The sequence below is a fragment of the Cebus imitator genome, unplaced genomic scaffold (assembly GCF_001604975.1).
Source record: "Cebus imitator isolate Cc_AM_T3 unplaced genomic scaffold, Cebus_imitator-1.0 Scaffold107, whole genome shotgun sequence".
Classification (NCBI taxonomy): Eukaryota; Metazoa; Chordata; class Mammalia; order Primates; family Cebidae; genus Cebus; species Cebus imitator.
In genome coordinates, this window is record NW_016107422.1 from 6,240,390 (window position 1) to 6,263,205 (window position 22,816).

Sequence of the window (22,816 nt, forward strand, 5' to 3'; positions counted from 1 at the left end):
GCTCATGCCTATAATCCCAACACTTTGGGAGGCCAAGGAGGGCAGATCATGAGGTCAGAAGATCGAGACCATCCTGGCTAACATGGTGCAACCCTGTCTTTACTAAAAATACAAAAAAATTAGCCAGGCCTGGTGGCACACACCTGTAATTCCAGCTCCTCAGAAGGCTGAGGCAGGAGAATCACTTGAACCCAGGAGGCGGAGGTTTCAGTGAGCCAAGATCGCACCACTGCACTCCAGCCTGGGTGACAGAGTGAGACTCCATCTCAAAAAAAAAAAAAAAGAGGTATGGCTATTTTCAGACCTTTTCTGTCTGCAATATTTTATTCTTAAACAGAATCAATGTTTTGAAATAAACGTTTGGAAACATTTTTCTGTACAATTTAGCAAAGCCAACTTTACAATAGGTAGACAAACGTCTCCAAATGGCAAAGGCTAATAACAATTTCCTTATTTTTGGTACTTTCTCTGTATCCGACACTGGGGCCTGCAGGTACTTTTACCTACATTCTGTTTATTTGTGTATAAGAACATGGAAAACTGGGTTCCCCGTCTTGGCGAATAAGAAAATTGATGGTTCTCAAGTGACCTCACCTCTGCTGGATCCTACAACCAGAAAGGTGCTTTGGGGACCCTCTTGCCCTAGAGTCTTTGCTCTTCCCTGTATACCACACAGCCTGGCTCCACTCCACACAGCCTGCTCCCACTGGCTGGAACAGTGGGGACTCCAGGACAGAGGGGGTGGGAAAATTGCAGATTTCTGAGAAATCGATGAGAGAGGTTGGTGTTATTATCAGAGCCAGATAGTCAAGAGTTCAATTTCTTTTTATACATAAGACATTTGAGAAAGTACAGCAGGAACATTGTCATAACTTTTATTATTCCAGGGATTCCCAATATGTTTTTTTCTGTCCCAACACACAGGAAGGCTAGGACGCACTCCCACTGGCAGCAACGGTGGGGCCATTTCTCTTGGGCGGTATCAGCATAGGGTGGGGGACAACTTGGTGTAGTTCTTCCCTTATTTAAAATTGAGTAACTCTTTAAAGAATGTATAGGGCATTTCAAAATGAAAGAGGTTTAAAAAAATCAAAGAGTACAAAATGGATGGTGAAAAATTCTGTCTTCCACTCCCAATTCCTAGTGTTACATTGCCCTCTCCTGAGACGACAGTCTCCCGCATCTTCTGCGTCCTTTGAGAGATATCTGAGTCTGGAAGCATTTACTGGGGAAGCACACTGCCCTGCATTTTGCTTTGTTCACTAAATAATATATCTTACAGATTAAGCCACATCCACCCAAGAGCAACTGCCTCATTCTTTCTAATCGTTGCAGAGCATGGATGTACCAAAATTTATTTAACTAGTCCCTATAATGGACATACAGTGGCTTCCAGGCTTCTGATAGTACAACGTGGAAACAAGCCACATGCTGTATGTCTTTAAATCCACTGCTTTATAGAGCTACGCACACTGACCCGATAAATTGTTTCCTACCTCTGTATTTGCCATAGTATGTAAGTCGGCACCAATGCTTCTGCAATAGTAATCATAATGAACATTTATTCAGAGCTGACTGTGCACCAGGTACTGTGCTAAACACTCCACGTACATTACTATTTCATTATAACATTACCTCAATTTTCATATTTAAGAGTTATATAATATAGACATGTTATATAAAATATATAAATTATATAAAATATATGGTTTATTATAGAAATATATGCTTATTACAGAAACCTAAATAATATAATAAATTAAATAATTTAATATTATTAGTCCATCAGCCCAATTTTATAGGTGGGATAGTTTAAATGTAGCAGAGGTGGGATTTGAACTCAGGTATTCTGACCCCAGAATCAAGATGCTAACTCACTCACTGTATTGCTCACTGCAGAGAGTGTAATATGAGCTCCTAAGGACACCACCGAGCAGTCTCTTTCAAGCCCACAGCACTGTATACAAACGGAGCTCCTAACTGAACTTGCAGTGCTGTAGCCCTCAAGTCTGTCCCCAGGAAAGCACCATGCGGGTAGAAGTCAGTACATTAGATTGGATTCATCAGAGATTTTGAGCACAACTCTCATTTTATTTTTAGTACACACAGAAGTATTTTCTGGAAGCAGCAAGAGGCAACCAGGAGAAGCATGCCTGACTCTGTCTGCTCCTCCAGTGGAACAGAAGCCCACTAAACATTTCCTTCCCTTTGGGGATAGCTCTCCAAGCGATGACTGTCTGTCTAGAGACCTTTCTGAGCCCACTGAGAGACGACGTCAAAGCTTCCTGAAACCCAGAATCCCTTTTCCTGGGTTTCTTTGCCCCTTACAAGATGTATGCACATCTCCGCAGGAAGACAATGGCGTTCAGATAGAAAGCAAGTTACCCCAAGGTAAGGAGCGAGGGCAGCGGCGGGTGAGACCATTCTGTCTAGACATTCAATGGAAAGTGGTTGTGTGCCTACCTGAACCTCGTGCATACCGTTCACCTGATGAAGACTCCCCTTCTCCAAATGGGAGAGCAGAGAGGGGACAGGGCCAGCAAGTTTAAATGGTTGCCAAGTAATAACCTCCCAAGCACCCAGGAGGCAGCCCTAGGTGGGTCAGGGATTTTCAGTCCCACTGTGTGTAAGGCCAGTACCCTCTGAGGCTGACAGAAGAGAAGACCACACACAGGTGCACAGCACCTTCCTGGGCTCAGCCAAGGAAGGGTGGAGATGCAGGTGTGCATGGCTGCTCTGAAGGCAGCAGGTCTGCCGGGGTGACCATGGCCCCATGACTACCTAACAGGAATAATGGCTAAGGGGTGAATCCCACATGTGCCCAGTGCTTAACAAGCATGAGGCACTGGAACTCACGTGCCCAAAAGGTAGGTCCCAAACTCAGTCTCCCACAGAGGAAGAAACCAAGAATTAGAACATAGTCATCATTTCTCTGGAGGTCAGTTGCTGACCACTACTAAATGGTACAGTGAACAATGATATAGAACAGGAAGCAAGAACACATTGGAAAAATGTCCTGTGGTGCCAGTTATGTCAGCAGCATTTCCTATCACTGTAAAGAGGTTCTCAAAGCACTGTGGAAAAGAATAGAAAGAAAGATAGCCGCTTGGGTTGTGAAATGTAAATTGGTTATGGCAATTGAGAAAAGTCATTTCACTTGGAACCCAAGTTAATCCCTAGCTCTTAATTGTTTACAGAAGCATTTATTAAACACCTACTGTATGCCAGGCACTGTGTTTGGTATCGCCTGTCCTCTAGGCTCCCAGTTGGTACAGGAAACAGTCAGCAGCATAGCTGTGTCTGTGGTGGGCCATGGGGAAGCCGAGGATGGCCCCTGATACTCTGAGGAGGGTCTGTGCAGAGGCATCTTTGCAAGGAAGTGATTTTGAGCAGACTTGATTTGAAAGAACATTGCAGCCTAAGGGAAAGGCACCCGCGAAGCAAGGAGCTGAAAGGAAGAACAGGGTTGATTTGGGGACCTGTAGAGGGTCGGGGGGCCAGGATGCAGGGGTTGTGGGGGTGGCAGTGGCTGGCGTGAGTCTGCAGGGGTCACGTGGGTCAGGTCGCAAGGCCTTTCTAAACCCACTTAGGAAGTCTGGATTGAAGGCAGAGCCAAGCCTTTGAAGGGGAAGAGACATAATTAGATTTGCTCGAGAGGAAACTACTGTCTCGTGTGCAATGTGGAGGACAGATGGGAGAGGAGCGTGGTGGGGGCTGAGGCCCAGCCAGCGAGGAGGGCGCAGCGTTACTGTGCAGGAGGGGCTGTGGCCGCAGAGACGCTCAGGATCCAATGGATGGGTCTGTGAGCAGTGAATAGGTGGAAGTGTTAGGGTTGGCCCTTGGGTTTCTGGTTCTGGTGCTGGGGAGAATGGTAGAGAAGGAGGCAGAGCAACTGTGGCTTCCTTCCCTGTGCACAGGGTGAACTAGAAAAAGTGCTTCCAAGAAGACATGGAAACAGTATGGCAGAAGCCAACATTAACTCTGCAGGAGAGGGGCTGAGGCTGATGTTAAGCCTGAAGGGGTGGCAGCGGGGATGGGGGTGGTGGGGGAGGGTTGTCACAGGGAAATCTTCCAGAAGGAACCAGAGCAAATGCTCAGAAAAATGAAAGAGCATGACTCGAGACCTTCTAAGTGGTGTGCTGTTGGTAGAGACCCCAAAGCGACAGCAGCAGGTGTGACATCCACCATGTAAACAGCCATGAAAAGTCCAGCTGGCTTGGGCTTGTAGGTAACAGGAACTGTGGGTGGGTTTTGAGCAGAGGTTGGACAGCTGACCCAGGCTAGGGAGGACCCAGGTGTGAATGGTGAGTGCTAGTCGTTGCAATCATTGTAATCATGGAGATGCCTCCCATGGACCTGTGAGCCTCCAGAAGGCCACCTCTCCATTCATTCTACAGAATGAGCTCCTTTTGGACACCTAGCCCATGCTGTGGAGAGATGCAGGGTGTGTATGATATGGTCCAGCCCTCCAGGGAGTCATAGGCTTGTGGGGTGAAAATGTCATCTTCCATCCCTACTTGATAATGAATGCTGCTGAATGAGCAATGTGTGTTCCCCGGGGTGGCATAGCAGAGGCAGGGATGGGTCCTGCCTTGGGAAGGGGAGGGAGGCTTTTGGAAGATTTGAACCAACTCAGCCTGGAGGTAGGAGTCTACTGGGCAGAGGAATCTAAGGGGCTTTATGGAGATAGGTGAGCACGTGGGCGAGGGGCGAGGGAGAGGCTGCAGTGCGTTTCAGAACTGGGGTGCTTTCAGGGAGCTGTGTTGAGGGAAGGTACAGTGAGGCACGTTATGAGCTCATCTGGGAGGGGTGGGCTAAGGACAGAGTGGAGGGTGATGGTTTGCAGGCTGAGGCCAGTAAGTGCCCAGCAAATACACATTAATCCCCAGTCCATCAGAAACTCTCCTGCCTGAGGTGCTGTTGCATCCATTCATTTCCTGACCTTTTCCACAAGGGAAAATCAAAATGGCCCCAGGAAGAGGCCAAAACCAGCCTTGAGAGAGAAGTCATCCCAATTACTTATGCCAAGCCCGTGGTTGTCTCCAGCAAGTACAGGGGAGGGCTCTGTAATTGAATACCGGTTCCCTGTCCTTATATCATTAGTGTAGCAAGCACTAGGTAGATTAATACACTGTCCCCAAACAACTGAACTGTAATAATTGGACAGGACACACTTAATATGAAGCACTGAATAGAAAAGTTTCTTTCATTTTGAGCAAAGCCATCCTGACCATCAGAAGACTAGGGAATACCTCCCTGGCATAATTAGCCGGTCATGAAGTCTGGCTGAATGCAAATGTTCTTGCTTGTGACCAGGGCAGCCGGGGGCTCTGTGATGAGGCTTGCATGATCCCGTCGGCTTAACGAGGCCCATTAATAATCTGCTGGCGTTTCTATTTTCAAAATTGTCTTCTGTGTCTAATGGTATTGAGGAGTCAGGAGAAAATCACCTGGTGCCCTCTAAATGGGATTCTAAATCTTCTCTCCTAGGAGATTACACATGCTGTGACTTGGTTGTAAAAATAAAGGAATGTAAGAAGAATGAGGACCCCACCACGCCTGAGCCCTCCCCAGCAGCACCCTCGCCAGCACCCCCCCAGGGAGCAGGGAGCCCTGGCCTGTCTGAAGACTGTTCTGAGCCTCAGCAAATGCCTGCAAGATCCTTGACCTTGCAGGTAAGGCCTTCTGTGTGTCCTGGCTTGATTCCTGCCAAGGGGAGAGATTTCCTGGGGAGTCCGTGAGCACGCAACCTTACTTCCACCACCTGACTTCACTTCATAGCAACTGTGTAACTGGACAGGTCCCCTAAGCTTTCCAGGACATGTGTCACTATTTAAATAATGAAGATAATGACACTGACTCCTCCAGGTTAGAATGAAGATCAAGTACTATCAGTAGTGACAGTGACAGCAGCAGTGATGGATGCTCCAGCATCCCACAGGTCACTTCCTAGGCATCAATGCCTCCAATCCATGCAGGAGGCAGGAGCCTATAGGGGCTCCAGATCTCAGCGCCTTCAGATGAGGACATTGAGCCTTTGAGAGATGAAGTTGCCCAAGGTCACATGGTCAGGAATAGAAGGATAGGAAAGTTTTCGTTTGGCATCTTTTCGCAGAAGTAGCATGCATACATTTTATAAAGTTTAAAAAATACAGAGAGATAAAACTTAGGAGGGCAAAGCACCTCAGAGAAAGCCTCTGCTAACTGTATTACACAGCTAGCCACCCCTTCTTAGATGGCACTTAATAAGGTGGCAAACCCTCTGCAGCTGCAGTAGTCGAGATGGCTCCATTGGCTGGCTCCTGTACCCAGGGGACCTGAGTGAGGCATTCGTAGTGCCCCCAACGTCTCCAAGGCCATTCTTGGTGGGGTGGGCAGCCAAGGCAGCAGCTACACCTGAGCGACCAGGTGTAGGGGTCATCTCTTTAGACATGGAACTCTCTTGAAGCGTCAGCACATCCAGTGATTTATACCTTTTGGTTCTCTGTTCCTGGTGGCTGGCACCATGGAGGGAGCTGGCCAAGAAGACTCCTTTCCCAGCATAGCTGCCAGGGGTACATACATGACACAGACTGAGCTCATGCTGCCTCCCCGTAGGCACTCTGAGCTCCCAGAGGAAGAAAAAGGGGGCAGAGGAACATTTCAGTCTGGCAGCACGCCCAGTGGGCCTTTGCTGAGCATATATGTGCAGGACTCCTACTGTGTGAGTGATACATTGTCAATGAGACATGGCCCATGACTTCCTGGAGCTCACGGCCTAGCACGGAGGTAAACGTGTGACTCACTGTTGCTCAAGGCCCTTGGTGAAGTGCCATGCTCTGGCCGAACAGGGCGTTTCAATAGGGCTTCCTGAGGTAGATGGAACTTGAGCCAATGGCTGTGGGTGGTACTTCAGGACGGGGACAACTTGAACAAAGACACTCCAGGAATAGTATGTTAAAACCATAAAAGGCAGTGCAGGAAAAGAACAGGGCTGCCATGGATGAGGTGTTACCATGTGATCTACCAAACTACCACTTTGCCTCTGCCAAATGCAAAGAAATATGGCCTGCCTTCTTGAACCGATGTGTGACTCCCAAGAGGTGATGCGTACATGTAGAGCACCCAGCCCAGTGTCTGGCGTGGAGTGGAACGGCAGTTACTCTTGTTCAGGAGACCTGTGTGAGTGGCTTGGTTTATAGAGGTGGGAGAGCAGAGGCAGAAGTGGAGATATAGGGACTTCTGACATGGCTTGTGGAGCTCAGAGGCTTCTGCATAGGCAAAGGTTTCCTCCCAGCTCATTCTACCCAGAAGGAGGAGCTGTTTTCTTTAGCCACAGTTGTGGTCCTCCTGAAAGGGCACATTTTTCACACTCAGCAGATGATCTGTGTCTGTGCTTCTTGGGGTTTCCAAGTGCAACAGAAGCAAGTGACTCAGCACCTCCATTCCCTCCACACCCATGTCTCTTTGGAATACAGAATGTAGGGCTCTTGGATTTTGGTCTTTGGGAACAAATGACTCAGCAGGGTAGAAGGATGAATGGGCAGACATTGCTCTGCACTCCTGGCTTTAATGCCAGCTGCTGGTTGATCCTGCTGCAGCAGGGGCCTCGGCGCTGGCCAGGCCTGACCCCCAGGACCTGTGGTGTCAACATGCCTGTTACCCTCTTTACACAAGGGTGTGGAAGAAAATCATGATGTGCTTTTGCACCGTGCCTTTTGGTCTCTGAGTGTTGTGCTCCCCATCGGCTTCTTGGCCACATCAGACAGATGTGTTGCCTTTCTGTGTCACTGCTCTTAAAAATGACATATTTTCTTTGCATAGGAAGCCCTGGAAGCTCGTAAGCCTCAGTTCATTTCTCGCTCACAAGAACGGCTGAAAAAGATCGAACACATGGTCCAGCAGAGGAAAGCCCAGCAGAAGGACGACCTGAGGCAGAAGCAGAGCCTCCTTCCTGTCCGTACCAGCAAGAAGCAGTTCACGGTTCCCCACCCTCTGAGTGGTAAGCTGCAGGGGGACTTGTGGGGACTGGAAAAGACCAGGGGTGGGGGGTTCTTGGGGCTGGAGCCTTCACTCAGGGGTGATGGTCCCAAATAATGCAACTGACATACACAGAACCTGTGATGGCTCCGGGTGACTGACCCTCAGCATCATAAAGCCTGTTCTTGGAGCCAGCCCATTTGAGAGATCACATATGGACATTGAACTCAGCAGAAATAACTTGGGACACAAATTTACCATCATAGCTGGGAAAGAAGCCACACCACTCTAGCAGCCAGGGTAGCAAGTTCAAAATCTTGGCTCCTAATAGATATTTGTAAGAGACCCCCTTTGCCCTTTATAGATTGCAAAACAGATCTCGGGGTGAGAGGTTGACTCCAGCTTGTCTACATCAACATTCGTCATCTTGAAACCCCTTTCCTGCTGTGAGGCTGGAGAATGCATGGCCAGCTTCCCAGCACTGTGAGGCCAGTGTCACACTGACCCTGTGAGGGAGGGCACTTATTCACTCACTGGAGAAGGAGTTATCAGGAACCTTCTCTGGGTGCCATGCTGGGAGCAAGACTGACCTCAGTCCCTTCTTCATAGAGCTCATAAACAGACTATTAAACTAGCAAGAATAACAAAAAGCAATGAGGGTAAGGATGGGGAACATCAGAGCACATACCTAGTGCCTGCCAACCCAAATCTTAAAATGTAGAGGCCTGGAGAAACCCCAGTTTTATTCCTTAGGATAGAGGAATGAGATCTTTCTTCCTAGGAAAATGTTTTGGCCCCTAGGAGGTGAAATCATGAGTATAACTCTGAATAAAAGTCTTTTGGGTAAATAACCATTTTCAATAAAGTGCAGCTTAGCAAACATTACCAAGATTTTATTCCGGGTGCCTGGGGGACTGAGGAAAAGGGTGTAATAAAATTCCCATGAACCTCTCCAGTCTATGGGCAGGCTAAGTCTCCTTCCCTCCACCCAGAGCTCTGCTGGTGGAGCTGTCTAAAGACCTTGGGGAACGATGAATTTGAATGGCTCCTCCGTGGCTAAATATTTGCCAAGACACCTGCTGCTCCCTCCTCATGACAATTTCCAGTATACCAGCAAAAGGGGATGTGCAGAGTTCCCCACGGGAAAACGTGTCTCCAGCCAGTGTTGTAAGCCCGTTGGCAGATACAGGCTCAGTGGGGATACATTCTCCAGGAGGCTGTTTCGTCTCTGGCCCAATAAAGAGAAAAGTGGGTTCAGGCACAGACTTCTCAAGTTGCTGTGAGGACCCACGCCAGCACCAGGAAACCTCTGGGGCCTTCAGTGCCTACACTGACCCTGGGCAGTGTTGTGCGATGGTGTCCAGGCTGTATGGAGCACTCACCCTTAATAGCTCTGAAGATGCTACTTGAGAGAATGGTTAGGCTACCAAATCTGTGGTCAACAAATATAGAAAGATATAGAATGATGCCTCTTTAGAGCTCAAGACATTCACATACACATGCAAAATGGCACTGAGGGCTTCCTCTCCAGTCAGGTCCCTTTGCTTTGTGTGGGAAGAGATGGAGACCCAGAGAGCTTAGGGAGCCTGATTAGTGAGGTGCTGCACTGAGCTCCTCCTCTCCTGGGCCAGCACCTCCCAGCTGTGCCATTCTGCTGGCCACAAGTGGTCTGGGACACCATCATCCCAAATGCCAGAGGCAATGTGGTCTTGGCCATTTGTATTGGTTTCCTGGGACTGCCGTGAGAAACCACCAAACACAGGGGCTTAAAAGAACAGGAACTGTCGGGGCACAGTGGTTCATGCCTGTAATCCCAGCACTTTGGGAAGCCGAAGTGGGTGGATCCTTTAAGCCCAGGAGTTCAAGACCAGCCTGGACAACGTGGAGAAACCCTGTCTCTATAAAAAGTACAAAAATTGTTTTTGTTTTTTGTGAGGCCCCGCTTTCACAGTCTGTATTTGTACTAAAAATCAAGGTCAAATGAGCTTTTGCACTTCTACGCCACGGGAGGTTTCTGTCCTCCCCGAGCTTGCTTAGAAAAGCACAAAAATTGGCCAGGTGTGATGGTACATGCCTGTAATCCCAGCTACTTGGGAGGCTGAGGTGCGAGGATCACCTGAGCCTGGCTACGTTGTGGCTGCAGTGAGCCATGATCACAACACTTAAAACAAACAAAGGAAAAAGAAGCAAGACCCTGCCTCAAAAAAAAAAAAAAAAAAAGAAAAGAAAATAAAACAAGCCCAGGAACTTCTTTTCTTGCAGTTCTGGAGGCCAGAAGTCAAAATCAGGGTTTCCACAGGGTTAGTTACTTTCTAGAGGCTCAGTGGGAAGTCCTGTGTCCAGCTCCCTCCCTGCTCCTGGTGGCTTCCTGCAGTCCTTGACGGTCCTTGGTTTGTAGATACAGCACTGCAGTCCCTCCCTCTGTCTCCACGTGACCATCTTCCCTGCGTTTGTGTCCCTGTGCTCAAATTTTCTTTTCTCATAAAGGCAACAGTCATTGGATTAGAGTCTACCCTCATGCAGTCTGACCTCATTTTAACTTAATTACTTCTGCAAAGACCCTATTTCCCAAGAAGTCACTTTCAGAGTTATGGGAGATTAGGACTTAATCGTATCTTTTTGTGGGGAGACACTGTTCTATTCATTATATTGTCCAACCGTGATGTTTGCCCAAAACAAATATCCTTACAAGTTCACATTTCTTTAAATGAAAATCTTAAAATTGTATATAATAAGAGGTAACCAGGCTCAGTTCAGAATGTTAACTAACTGAGCACCTTTTACTCCCAAAATTCCAAGACAGTCCTGGCAACCAGCACGCTCTCCAAGTGGGGCTTGGTCAACATGGGTTTTATGGCCACTCTGACCATCCCTGCGGTATTTATGTGTTGATGAGAGCTTTACTTTTGTGTTTGTTTGTGTTAGGTCAGTGAAATCAGACAACCTCTGAAACCAGAGCCTCGCGCAAGCTCAGGCAAGTGAGAAGGAATGTTTAAGGTCCCATTAAACAAGTCTGCAGTACACATCTTGTCTTCAGCCTGTCTGCTGGCAAGATGATAAAAGCAAAATGCAGATGTTTTTCTTACATGCTAAATTAGTTAATAAATCATATGCGTGAACGAGCTCTGGCTACAGTGTCAAGGCGTCTGCTAAAAAGAAGACTCCTATTTCCTTTTTGTGCTGGGGTAGCTGCCTCTGATCAGGGCTTGTCAAGCAGTCTTGCTCAGGAACAGATCTGAGAGGTTCAGGTGGGAGCCTGGTAGCTGGCAATGCCAGAGAAGCCAGTCCCTGCACTTTCAGGGGATGACTATGGTGAGAACCAGGGAACCAGCTGTACTTTATGTTAGCTAGTGAATTCTGAGGACCTTTGAGGCTGGGGGAAGAGTACTTCATGTGTGTTCACAGGCACATGTGTACATGCATGTGTGTGACTGTTAATTAGGGTTAGGGCTTCTTGTTTGGAGGCAGGAAAATTTTCATGAACAACTGGGAACTCTAGAGGGACCAGGAAGCAGCACTGTCAAGGTCCTAGCTACAGTCTGTAGCCTGTCTTGACTATCTTGTCACCTGTGGTTTGAACTCTCAGAGCCAATAAATACAATGCATAAGTCTCTGTCCTCACCCGGGAGCCACCTGGGCCACCTTCCCACGGCTCTAGCAGTGAGAGAAGGAACTTCTTTGCCCATCTCTTCAGCATTTCTTGTTTGAGAACCCACGCAGTGCTAGGCACAGTCCCCGGTCTGCCCACCTTGTGGGGAAGCAGGCAGGTGAGGAGGCAGTGGTCATAGGATTCTTGTAGTGCCATGAAAGGGGTTTGCCAAGGTTGTTGTGGAAACTCATAGATGGTAGCCTTGCTCCCACCTCGGGGAGGAAGGTTCCCGGCGTGGGGGAGAACCATGCAGACGGGGCAGGGCGGGTGAGGAGGGGAATGCACAGTGATGAAAGAGGGCTGGGGCGTGCAGTTTAGCTATGAGTGAATGGTAAAATGGGGGTGCGCAGGCAGGCGAAGGGGCCAAAGAGGAGCCCAAGGAAAGATGAACTGTAGATGCTGCGAAGTGTAACCTTGTTCTAAGGTCAAAAGCCAGGCTGGGATCTGGTAGTATAGTTTCAGGCAAGACATGGTGAGGGTGGGGCATGGGCAGGGCAGTGGTGTGAGGAAGGTGGTGGATGTCAGGGGTTCTCTGGTAGAGGGATCGGTGGCAGGTGGTGATTGTGAGATGTGGCGGAGGGAGGCTGACACCCAGGGATGTCAAGGGAAGGTGGCAGGAGAGCTGGGCTTTGCTTCAGTCTTAGGAATACTCCAATCCAGGGGCCTCTCTCCTCACCAAATCAGGTATTTACCTGTGTAATTCACCAGAGTTGCCTGGGAATGATAAGCAAGGCTTCGCCATCATCACTTCGCAGCTCCTGGGGTCTCAAGTGGATTGGGTCATGTTTAAAGGTTGGACATGGCCTGGGAATTAGCATATTCCAGAGTTTGTCATTGCTCTGCCTTACAGGATGAATCCAGAGCAGAATAGACTAAAAATAAGTGTGAAGCATCAGGTACAGCCCCTGCAGGTATTAGGGGGAACAGCCCCTGCAGGTATTAGGGGGAGCAGTCCCCGCAGGTGGTAGGGGACACAGCCTCTGCAGGCAGTAGGGGGTATGGCATCTGCAGGTCACAGGGGCACAGCCAGGGCAGGCCGTAGGTGTACAGCTCCTGTAGGCAGTAGGGGTAAACCATAGCTTCCAGGCAGTAGGGGTTCAGCCCTTGCAGGTCATAGGGACACAGTGCCTATAGGTCATAGGGGTACAGCCTTTGCAGATTATAGAAGGTGTAGTCTCTGCGGGTCATAGGGACACAGACCCTGTAAATTGTAGAGGGTACAGCCCCTGCAGGCGATAGGGGTACAGCATTTGTAGGTCATAGAGGGTACAGGCCCTGAAGACAGTAAAGGTATAACTCATGCAGGTCATAGGGGTAGAGTCCATGCAGGCAGTAGGGGTGCAATCCCTGCAGGTCATAGGGATACACCCTCTCCAGGTCATGAGGGTACAGTCCCGCAGGTAGCAGGGAAAAGAGCCACTGCAGGCAGTAGGGGTACGGCCCCTGCAGGTCACGGGAGTGTATTCCCTGCAGGCAGTGGGGTACAGTCCCCGCTGGTCATATGGGGTACCGCATCTGCAAATTGCAGGTGCTCAGTCAGTGGCAGTCTTCACCATGCCCTGTGGACCCAGTTGTGCCTGCATCGTGTGCCCACTGTAGCTCCTCAAACCTGACCTTGGCTACCTCCCACCGGGCTGGGGGCCCAGCTTCAGAGCCTCCCTGGATTCCCTCCCTCACCCCAAAACCCAGACCCCTCTGAGCCTGGCTCTGTCCACCTTCACCCTTGCCAGTTGGTCTCATTTGCTTTCCTTCCTTCACTGCAAGCACATTCACAGTCAGGGCTCCCAAACCACCTGGGAGACGCCTGTCGGTTCCTCCTCCTTGCTGTGTTGTAAAATCCTACCTAGCCTTGCAAGCCCCCCTCAAGGCCAGCCTTTTATTCAGCTCTTACCCCCGGACCCTTTCCTGTGCTTCCTGCAGTACCTGAGCTGGGCTCCGGTGGCTTTCATCTCTGAGCCAAGCGCTTTGCTGTGAATTACTGCTGCTGCTTGTACTCGCTGCTGTTACTCAGCCTGACAGTGTTCTAACACAGCCCCTGTTGCCCCTTCTGTTCTCAGCTCATTTCCCTCTGAGGACACCTGTCAGGGTCCTCCTCCATGGCTCTCTCAGGCTGTCCCCTTAACCTTCGAATGTGTAGAAAACCCTTCAGGAACATCCCCTTCTTCCAGCCCTCCTGACTCCCATCCTCTCTTTCTCCCCTTCACTCCCTCTCCTCCTCTCGCTCCCGTTTGAACACTTTTGGCATCTTGGTATTCTCGCATCCTTCCGCATCACCTGCCTTCTTCCCTTCTTCACTTTGGCTTGAGGTCCTGTGGTTGTGCTGGAAAACCTAGATTGTAAGCGCTGGTGGGTGTACTCCACACCAAATCACTGCCAGAGGCCCTGCTGTATCTAGCACAACAGCCTGAATTCATCCAAATTACATTATCCACACTTCCCAAGGTGAGTCAAGTCACAGCCATTCAAATCATGGCCCAGTAGAGGAACAGAATTCTCTGGAAGCCATGGCAGAATTCCTTCTCCAACAAATCTGCTTTCCCTAATGATTCATGGAGCAAGTATTATATTAATTTGCATTCCCAGAGCATCTAGCTGAAGATGTGACCCCGCAGATAGGAGACAGCAGTGGGAGTCATCTCAGTAATAAAAATCTGCTCTTCGTCATGCAGCTCACTGAGCACAGGCCACACTATCCTTACTATTGCCCAATCTGATCTCAAGGCTCTCATTCTCTATATAGCCTTTAAATAAATATTTGGGGTTAGTTCTCCCAATATTACTCACAGGAGAATTTTTAAATGTGCTTATCAGAGAAAAATAAATTTTTACTTTATCAGTCTACAAAGAAAAGAGGAAGCATGAATTACTGAAAAGACCGTTTCCCCAATTCAAAGACATTTGCTTGTGCGTTTTTATTGTTGTTCTTCGCAGACATTGTGAGGTTGTATGTTTTTATTAAGATGCTCGGGAAGAAAAGATCAATTTATATCTATTGATTGGAAGTGAATTTAAAGGACAATGTTACTTCCAGTGAAAATAATGTAAGGTAAAAACACCAAGTTTCAAAATGATAAGGAAAATGATTCTATGAGGAGTTACGTTTCCCAATTGCCTTGATTTTATTTTCTAAGTGATTTCCCTTTATATTCCACAAAGCAGTTAAGTAATAAGCCTTGCAGTGGCACCACAGATATAAATCTACTTGGCAACAAGCATAAAGTTTATTAATTACCTGTAAATCACCGTATTTTATGGTTCTCTAAAAAAATGCTGGGAAAGCCTTCAGTTGGAGCAGACAATGAAGTTACGCTGTCAGGCTTGTACTGGATGTCGCTGTTTTATGGTGAAGTTGTGATTCAAGCCATTGTTAAAATTCCTTTAAATAAGTGGTTTAAACTTGTCATCAAAAAAACCATACACCCACATTTTGTTTCAATTTTAAGATTTAATTGACAAATAAAAGTTGTAATATTTATGGTGAATGACATGACATTTTGATGTATGTACATATTATGAAATGATTAAATGCAGATAATATATGCATCACCTTGCATACTTTTGGTGGTGAGAATATTTAAGATCTATTAATACTACTCCCAGTAATTTTCAAATATAAAAAAACTTTATTATTAACATAATCACCATGTTCTACCATAGGTATCCAGAACCTAGTCCTTCTGTTTAACCAAAACTTTGTAACCCTTTGACCAACATCTCCTGGATTCTCCCCTGCTAACCCCTGGTAACCAACATTCTACTCTCTGCTTCTATGGATTAGACTTTTTTAGATTTCACATGTAAGTAAGATCATACAGTATTTGTCTTTCTGTTCCTGGTTATTTCACTTAGCATAATGCCCTCCAGGTTTATCTCTGGTGTTGCACATGACAGGATTTCCCTCTTCTTTAAGGCTGAATAGTATTCCATTGTATGTGTATGTATGTGTGTGTATATATGTAAATAGATTATAAGAAATCATATATACATTATAGATATGTGTGATATATATGTATACACACATATGGAGATGTGTGTGTGTGTGTGTGTGTATGTGTGTGTATGTGTGTGTGTATCAATAGACATAAATTGATTTTTTCTTCCCAAGCATCTAAAAAAGCACAACACCTCACAGTGTCTGTGAAGGACAATAATACACACACATACACACACTACATTTCCTTTATCCATTGATGCTTTATCCATTGACATCTGTTGATGGACACTTAGGTTGATTTCACATCTTGGCTATTGTGAATAATACTGCAACGACCACAGGAGTGCTGATATTTCTTCAACATACCGATTTCTTTTCTTTTAGATAAATTCCCAACAGTAGGAGTGGTCACCCATATTGTTTTCCATAATGGCTGTACTAATTTCCATCCCCACAGCAGTGTGCAAGGGTTCTTTTCTCTACATTCTTGCCAACACTTGCTATAGTCTGTCTTTGATAATAGCCTTACTAACAGATGTGAGGTTATCTCATTTTAATTTTGATTTGCATTTCCCTGATGGTTAGTGATGTTGAGCATTTTCCCATATATCTGTTGGCCATTTGTTGTTGTTGTTATTGTTTGAGAAATCTCTATTCAGGTACTTTGCCCATTTTTTAATTATGTTATTTGCTTTCCTGCTATTGGGAGTTGTCTGACTTCTTTATATATTTTGGATATTAACCCCTTATTGGACATATGGTTTACAAATATTTTCTCTCATTCTACAGATTGTGTCCTCATTCTGTTAATTGTTTCCTTTGCTGTGTAGAAGCTGTGTAGTGTGATATAATTCCATCTGTTTGTTTTTGGTATTGTTGCCTGTGCTTTCGAGGTCACATCCAAAAAATTATTGCCCAAACTAATGGCCACAGAACTTTTCCTTTATGTTTTCCTTTAGTAGTTTTACAGTTTCAGGAATTACATTTAACTCTTTAACTTATTTTGAGTCGATTTTTAAATATGGTATAAATTAAAAATCTAATTTTATTCTTCTGCATCTGGATATCCAATCTTCCCAACTCACTTATTGAAGAGATTGTCCTTTTCCTATTGGATATTCTCAGCTGTTTTGTCAAAGATCAGTTGAATGTAAATGCATACATGTATTTCTGGGCTCTCCAGTGTGTTCCATCAGTCAAATTTGTTTTTATGCCAGCACCTTGCTGTTTTGATTACTATGACTTCATAGGAGATTTTAAAATCAGATAGTGTGATGTTTCCAGTTTTATTCTTTTTGCTCTCAGTTACTCTGGCTTATTTGGGGTCTTCTGCAGATCCATATGAATTTTAAGATTCATTTTCTATTTCTGTGAAAAATGTCATTGAAATTTTGATAGGTGTGTTACATTAAATCTGTAGATCACATTGGGCAGTATGGACATTTTAACAATACTCTGCAAATCTGTGAACATGGAATTCTTTTTACTCTTACTTTTAATCTTTTAATTATGTTTTCAGATTCTTTCCTCAGTGTTCTATAGCTTTTAGTGTACATATATTTGACTTCCTTGGTTAAATTTATTTCTATATATTTTATTTTTGTGATGCTAGTGTAATGGGATTGTTTTCTTGATTTCTTTTTCAGATCGTTCATGTTGTATGTTCAGAAATGCTACTGATTTTTGTATGTTGATTTTGTATTCTACAACTTTACTAAACTTATTTATTATTTCTGTTTTGTGGTGGAGTTTTTAGGGGCTTCTACACATAAGTTCATGTCATCTGCAGAGACAATTTCACTCTTTCTTTCCAACTTGGCTGCCTTTTATTCTTTTTTCTTGCATAATGACCATAGCTAGGACTTCCACTACTATTTTGGATAGAAGCAGCAATAATAGGTATCCTTGTCTTATTCCTGATCTTAGGGGAAAAGCTTTCAACTTTTCATCATTCAGTATGATGTTAACTGTGGGCTTATTATATACGGGCTTTAATGTGTTGAGGTGTATTCCTTCTACACCTAAATTGTTCAGAAGCTTTACCATAAAAGAATGTTGAATTTTGTCAAATGCTTTCTCAGTGTCTTTTGAGATGATCATATGGTCCTTGTCCTTTATTCTGTTAATGTGGCAAAGCACATTTAGTGATTTTTGCATATTGAACCATCATTGCATCCCAGTAATAAATTCCACTTGATCATGATGAGTAAGTCTTTTAATGTGCCATTGAATTTTGTTTGCTAATATTTTGTTTAGGATTTTGCATCTATGTTTATTAAGGACATTAGTCTGTAATTTCCTTTTTCTTATAATATTCTTATCTGACTTTCGTGTCAGAGTAATGCTGGCCTCATAAAATGAGTTTAGAGTATTCTCTCCTCTTCAATTTTTTTGAAAGAGCTTGAGAAGGATGGTATTAATTCTTCCCTAAATGTTTGGTAGAATTCAGCCATGAAGCCATCTGGTCCTGAGCTTTTCTTTTAAAGGTAAGGTTTTTACATTTCTGATTCTATCTCCTTACTCATTACGACTCTGTTCAGATTTTTTATTTCTTCATGATTCTGTCTTGGTAGGATGTATATTGCTAGGAATTTGTTCACTTTGGCTAGGTTATCCAATTTGTAGGTGTATAATTATTCATAATAGTCTCAGTCTCTTATAATTCTTGTATTTCTGTGGTATCAGTTTTCATGTCTCCTCTTTCATTTTCATTTGATTTGTCTTCTCTCTTCAGTCTAGTTAGAGATTTGTCAATTTTGTTTATCTTTTCAAAACACTAACTTTCAATTCTGTTGATCTTTTCTATTACTTGTCTAGTCTCTATTTCATTTATTTCTTCTCTGAACTTTATTATTTCCTTCTTTCCACCGACTTTGGACTTAGCTTATTCTTGTTTTCTAATCCCTTGAGGTGTAGCAGTAGGTTGTTTGAGATCTTTCTCCTTTTTTAATGTAGTCATTTACTGCTATAAGCTTAACTCTTAGAACTGCTTTTGTTGCATTCCACTTCTTGTATCTTTTTTTGGGCTCCACCATTCTCTGGTGCCTCCCTGATTAGCTTAATAACTAACCTCCTAAATTCTTTTTCCAGTAAATCAGGAATTTCCTTTTGGTTTGGATCCATTGCTGGTGAGCTAGTGTGATTTTTGGAGGGTGTTAAAGAGCCTTGTTTTGTCTTATTACCAGAGTTCCTTCTCATTTGGGTAGCCTCTGACAGAGGGAAGGTCTAGGGCTAAAGGCTATTGTTCAGATTCTTCTGTCACACAGGGTGTTCCCTTGATGTAGTACTCTCTGCCTTTTCCTGTGGATGTGGCTTCCTGAGAGCTGAACTGTAGTGATTGCTATCTCTCTTCTTGGTCTAGCCACCCAGCAAGTCTACCAGGCTCTGGGATGGTACTGGGAGTTGTCTGCACAGAGTCCTGTGATGTTAACCATTTATGGATACCAGCATGTGTTTCAGTGAAGGTGGCAAGGGGGAGAAATGGACTCTGTGAGGGTTCTTAGCTTTGATGGTTTCATGCTCTATTTTTGTGCTGGTTGGCCTCCTGCTGGGAGGTGGCACTTCCCAGAGAGCATCAGCTGTGGTGTAATGGAGAGGAACCAGCAGTGAGCAGAGCTCTAGAACTTCAAAGAGCATATGCTCTTTGTAGTTGATACCAGGGTGGGTAGGGAAGGACCATCAAGTGGGGACAGGACTAGGCATGTCTGACCTCAAACTCTCCTTTGGCGGGTCTTGCTGAGGTCCTGTCGGGGATGGGAGGTGAGGTTCCCAGGTCAATGAAGTTATGTACCTAGGAGGATTATGGCTCCCTCTGCTGAGTCAGGCAGGTTGTCAGGGAAGTGATGGAAAGCCGGTAGTCACAGGCCTCACCCAGCTCCCAAGCAGTCCAAAGGGCTGGTCTCACTCCCACTGTGGGCAAGCAGGGCTAAGAACTTGCCCCAGGCTACCTGCCTCCCACCTGTGAAAGAAAAGGGCTTTAGTTCTTCCCCTGCCTGTGGAGCCTGCATGCAAGATTCATGCCATCCCCTGACTTCTGGCCAGGAGGCTTCTCAACTAGTTCAAATTGTTACAAATTTCAACTGGAGGTCTCCTCCTCCTGGTGACATTTTGCCTGCACCTCTGTCTGTCCTCCTGAAGGATCCCTGTGATGTCTGGCAGCAGTGGTCTGCTTGGGGATCCAGTGAGTTCCCAGGGCCTTTCTTGCTGCTTCCTCTACCCCTGTATTTTGCTTGGCTCTTCTTGAACTTCTGTAATGCAAAAGTGAGCTCTTTTGATGCTGTTCTATAAATCCCATAAGCTTTCTTCATTCATTTTCATTCTTTTTTTTCCTTTGACCAGATATCTTAAAATAACCAGTCTTTGAATTCATAGATTCTGTCTTCTGCTTAATTTTGCTGTTAATTCCTTTTATTGCCTTTTAAAATTTCATTGGTTATATCATTCAGTTTTGGAATTTTTATTTGGTTCTTTTTAATTATTTCAATCTTTCTGTTAAACTTCTCATTTTATTCATGTATTGTTTTCCTGATGTCATTTTTTTTTCTGTGTTCTCTTACAGTTGGATGAGCTTTCTTAAAGCAAGTATTTTGAATTCTTTGTCAGATGATGCATAGAGTTCCATTTCTCTGGGGTCAGTTACTGGACAATGATCATATTATTTTGTTGGTATTATGCTTCCTTGTTGTTGTTTTCCTGTTTCTTTTTGCCTCCCAATGATGTCTGCACATTTGATGGAGCAGTCGACTCTTCCAGGTTTTAAGTACTGGTTTCACTGGGGGGAGGAAATCATCCTTTTCAGGCAAGTGCAAGAATACTGGGTGGAGGGTGGAAGTTCTGGCTTTAATGAGGTTGCAGCGGCATAGGTGTCAGCTGAGGTTCACAATTGCCAATATTGCAGATGTCCTCAGTGGCCAAGGCAGTGGGTGTCTACAGCAGCAGCAAGGGTTCTTAGGGTCTTCAGTGGCAAACGCTGCTGGGATCCTCCTGATTGCTTTTTCTACCACCAGGGATGTCATGGCCAAGAGGATTTCTCTTGAAGTAGATCTGGCTGACAGGTGCACTCATGGTGATCGTAACTCTAGTGTATGATGCATGGTATCAATGGAGTAGCCATGATACCAGGGTCTAGGGCATGGGTACATATAGAGGAAAGATAACTCCAGGGTCTGGGGCAGCAGTTGTATAGGTTCTCAGGCATTGGAACCCCCACTGCCATGTTGGAAATGGCACACATACACACTTTTAAGAAATGAGAGGTGGCCTGGTTGTGTGTGCCCCCCTCTACACACACACACACCAGACACGTACACGCACATATATATATACACACAGATTAAATTCTATGTAACAGGTACGAATAATTTTTAAAACTGAGAACTAGTTATAGCTATTAATGTCCTTTAGTTGGTCTCATTTTTCTTCTCGGTTTCCTCTAGCCAAATACTAACCACAATGCATTCCAGAGGAAAACGAGTTCCTTCAGATTCCTTTGAGAAATATGTTATTTGTTATATACTGTATTCTCTTCGAAGTGCGCAATGCTCAGTATATGTTAAAAGTGCTGATAAGTACTACAGAAAAAAAAACCTGCTTAAATTTGTTTGATCCTGTTTTTCCTAAATTTTCTTTTGGACCTTGAAATGTTTTTATCTAATTCTTGATAGTCTGCTTTGGAAACATTACTTTAAGATCCTACAATGCTTTGCTAATGAAAGCCCAAATGGAGTTTCAGTTTACCATTTTCTACAGAAATCTGGTGCTGTGGGAAAGTGGTCTTACCCTCATTACCTGCATCCTTTATGTTGAGCAATTTCAAGAAGTAATGGCTGAGGGTCCTGGGGTTCCTCTGGGCAGCAGGATGCAGTGCAGATTTCCATCTGTGGCTAGCTTTGCCTCACTGGAAACTTGTTTAACAATGTGCCCTGCCTGGAGCTGTCTCCATGTGTATACCCTAGCATCTGTAGCAATGCCACCATGCTGGTGCCTAGCACAAAGTCCTCTGGAAAAAAAGGAGTCAGTCACGTTCTTGTTAGAAAGTCTTCACAGATGTCACAATGTGAAATAACCACAAAAAAAAAGATCAAGGAGGAAGGCTCATCCATACCAATTAGCTGGGAGAATAGCTGGAAGAAGCAATAAACTGCCAGAGAACTAAGTGCATTACAAGGACACAGGCTAGCCTTCCACAACATTGCCTCCACATGCAGCTGCTTAGGACTATAGCCTCAGGGACCCTGCAGCAGGGGGCCTGTTTGTTGCCATGGTATGGAGAGGCTCTGTAAACATTCAAAGTAGGGTTACCAGATTTATCTAATGAAAATATAGAATGCCCAGTTAAATTCGCATTTCATATAAATAATGAAGCCTTTTTAGTATTAATGTGTCCCAAATATTGTATGTCCCATGTTTATGCTAAAAGATATTTGTTGTGGATCTGAAATGCAAGTTTAACTGAGCAGTCTTTATTTTATCTGGCAATACTTCCTCAAAGGCTCAAAACCCATGTAGGGACTTGGCTTTTTTCCTTCTCACTCTTACTACATTCTATCAAGGTCACAGTGGTCTTCAAACCCAGGCATACATCAGAATCACCTGGAAAGCTGCTGAAGCCACAGACCGCCAGCATAGCTACAGAATTTCTGATTTTGATCACCTGATATAGGGACTGAGTATTTGCATTTGTAACAAGGTTCCAAGTGATGTTGATGCTGCTGCTTCAGGGACTGGAGGGTAACTGGAAGCCACACAGATGTTGACATTTATGTGAAAATACAATCCCTCCTTTGAGAACCACAACGCTTTATCTTTTTGCAGAGAATAAAAATCCCTCTGGTTACATCAGTATGCAACTCCCAGGTCTCTTGCCTACTTACTTTGAGACTAGAGGTAATTTACCTGCCCATAAAACCCCCGTAAAGATGAGAGAAGACTGGCTTGAGTGGGGTGCTGTAAGGATGAATTGAATCATGAATTTGGAGGTTAGGTGCCTGGTGCAGAGAGGAACACTGGGGGAATAGTGGTCGTTGGCATTGCTATTAGCTTCTTCGTGGTTAATAGAGCACTTTCATATAAACCATTCCCATGAGTCTTTCCAAAACCTTTAAAGAAGGGTCCAGGCCAAGCACAGTGGCTCATACATATAATACCAGCATTTTGGAAGGATGAGCTGGTGGAACAGCTTGAGGCCAGGAATTTAAGACCATCCTGGGCAACAGAGCAAGACCCCATTTCTACAAAAAAAACAAAACAAAAATAACAAACAAAACCCCTGCTAC

General features: G+C 45.1%; 1 protein-coding gene across 2 annotated transcripts in view; it reads left to right on the plus strand.

The window, feature by feature from the left end:
* CUNH10orf90 (chromosome unknown C10orf90 homolog) overlaps positions 1-22,816 on the plus strand; it is a 239,439-nt gene that overhangs the window by 198,502 nt on the left and 18,121 nt on the right. Inside the window, exons 5-7 of one of the 2 annotated variants that reach the window (XM_017537895.2) lie at positions 2,101-2,391; positions 5,491-5,675; positions 7,804-7,981. In XM_017537895.2, coding sequence (XP_017393384.1) covers positions 2,101-2,391; positions 5,491-5,675; positions 7,804-7,981 — 654 coding nt within the window. The remainder of the gene's footprint in view (positions 1-2,100; positions 2,392-5,490; positions 5,676-7,803; positions 7,982-22,816) is intronic. The other variant, XM_017537896.2, reaches the window with a different exon arrangement.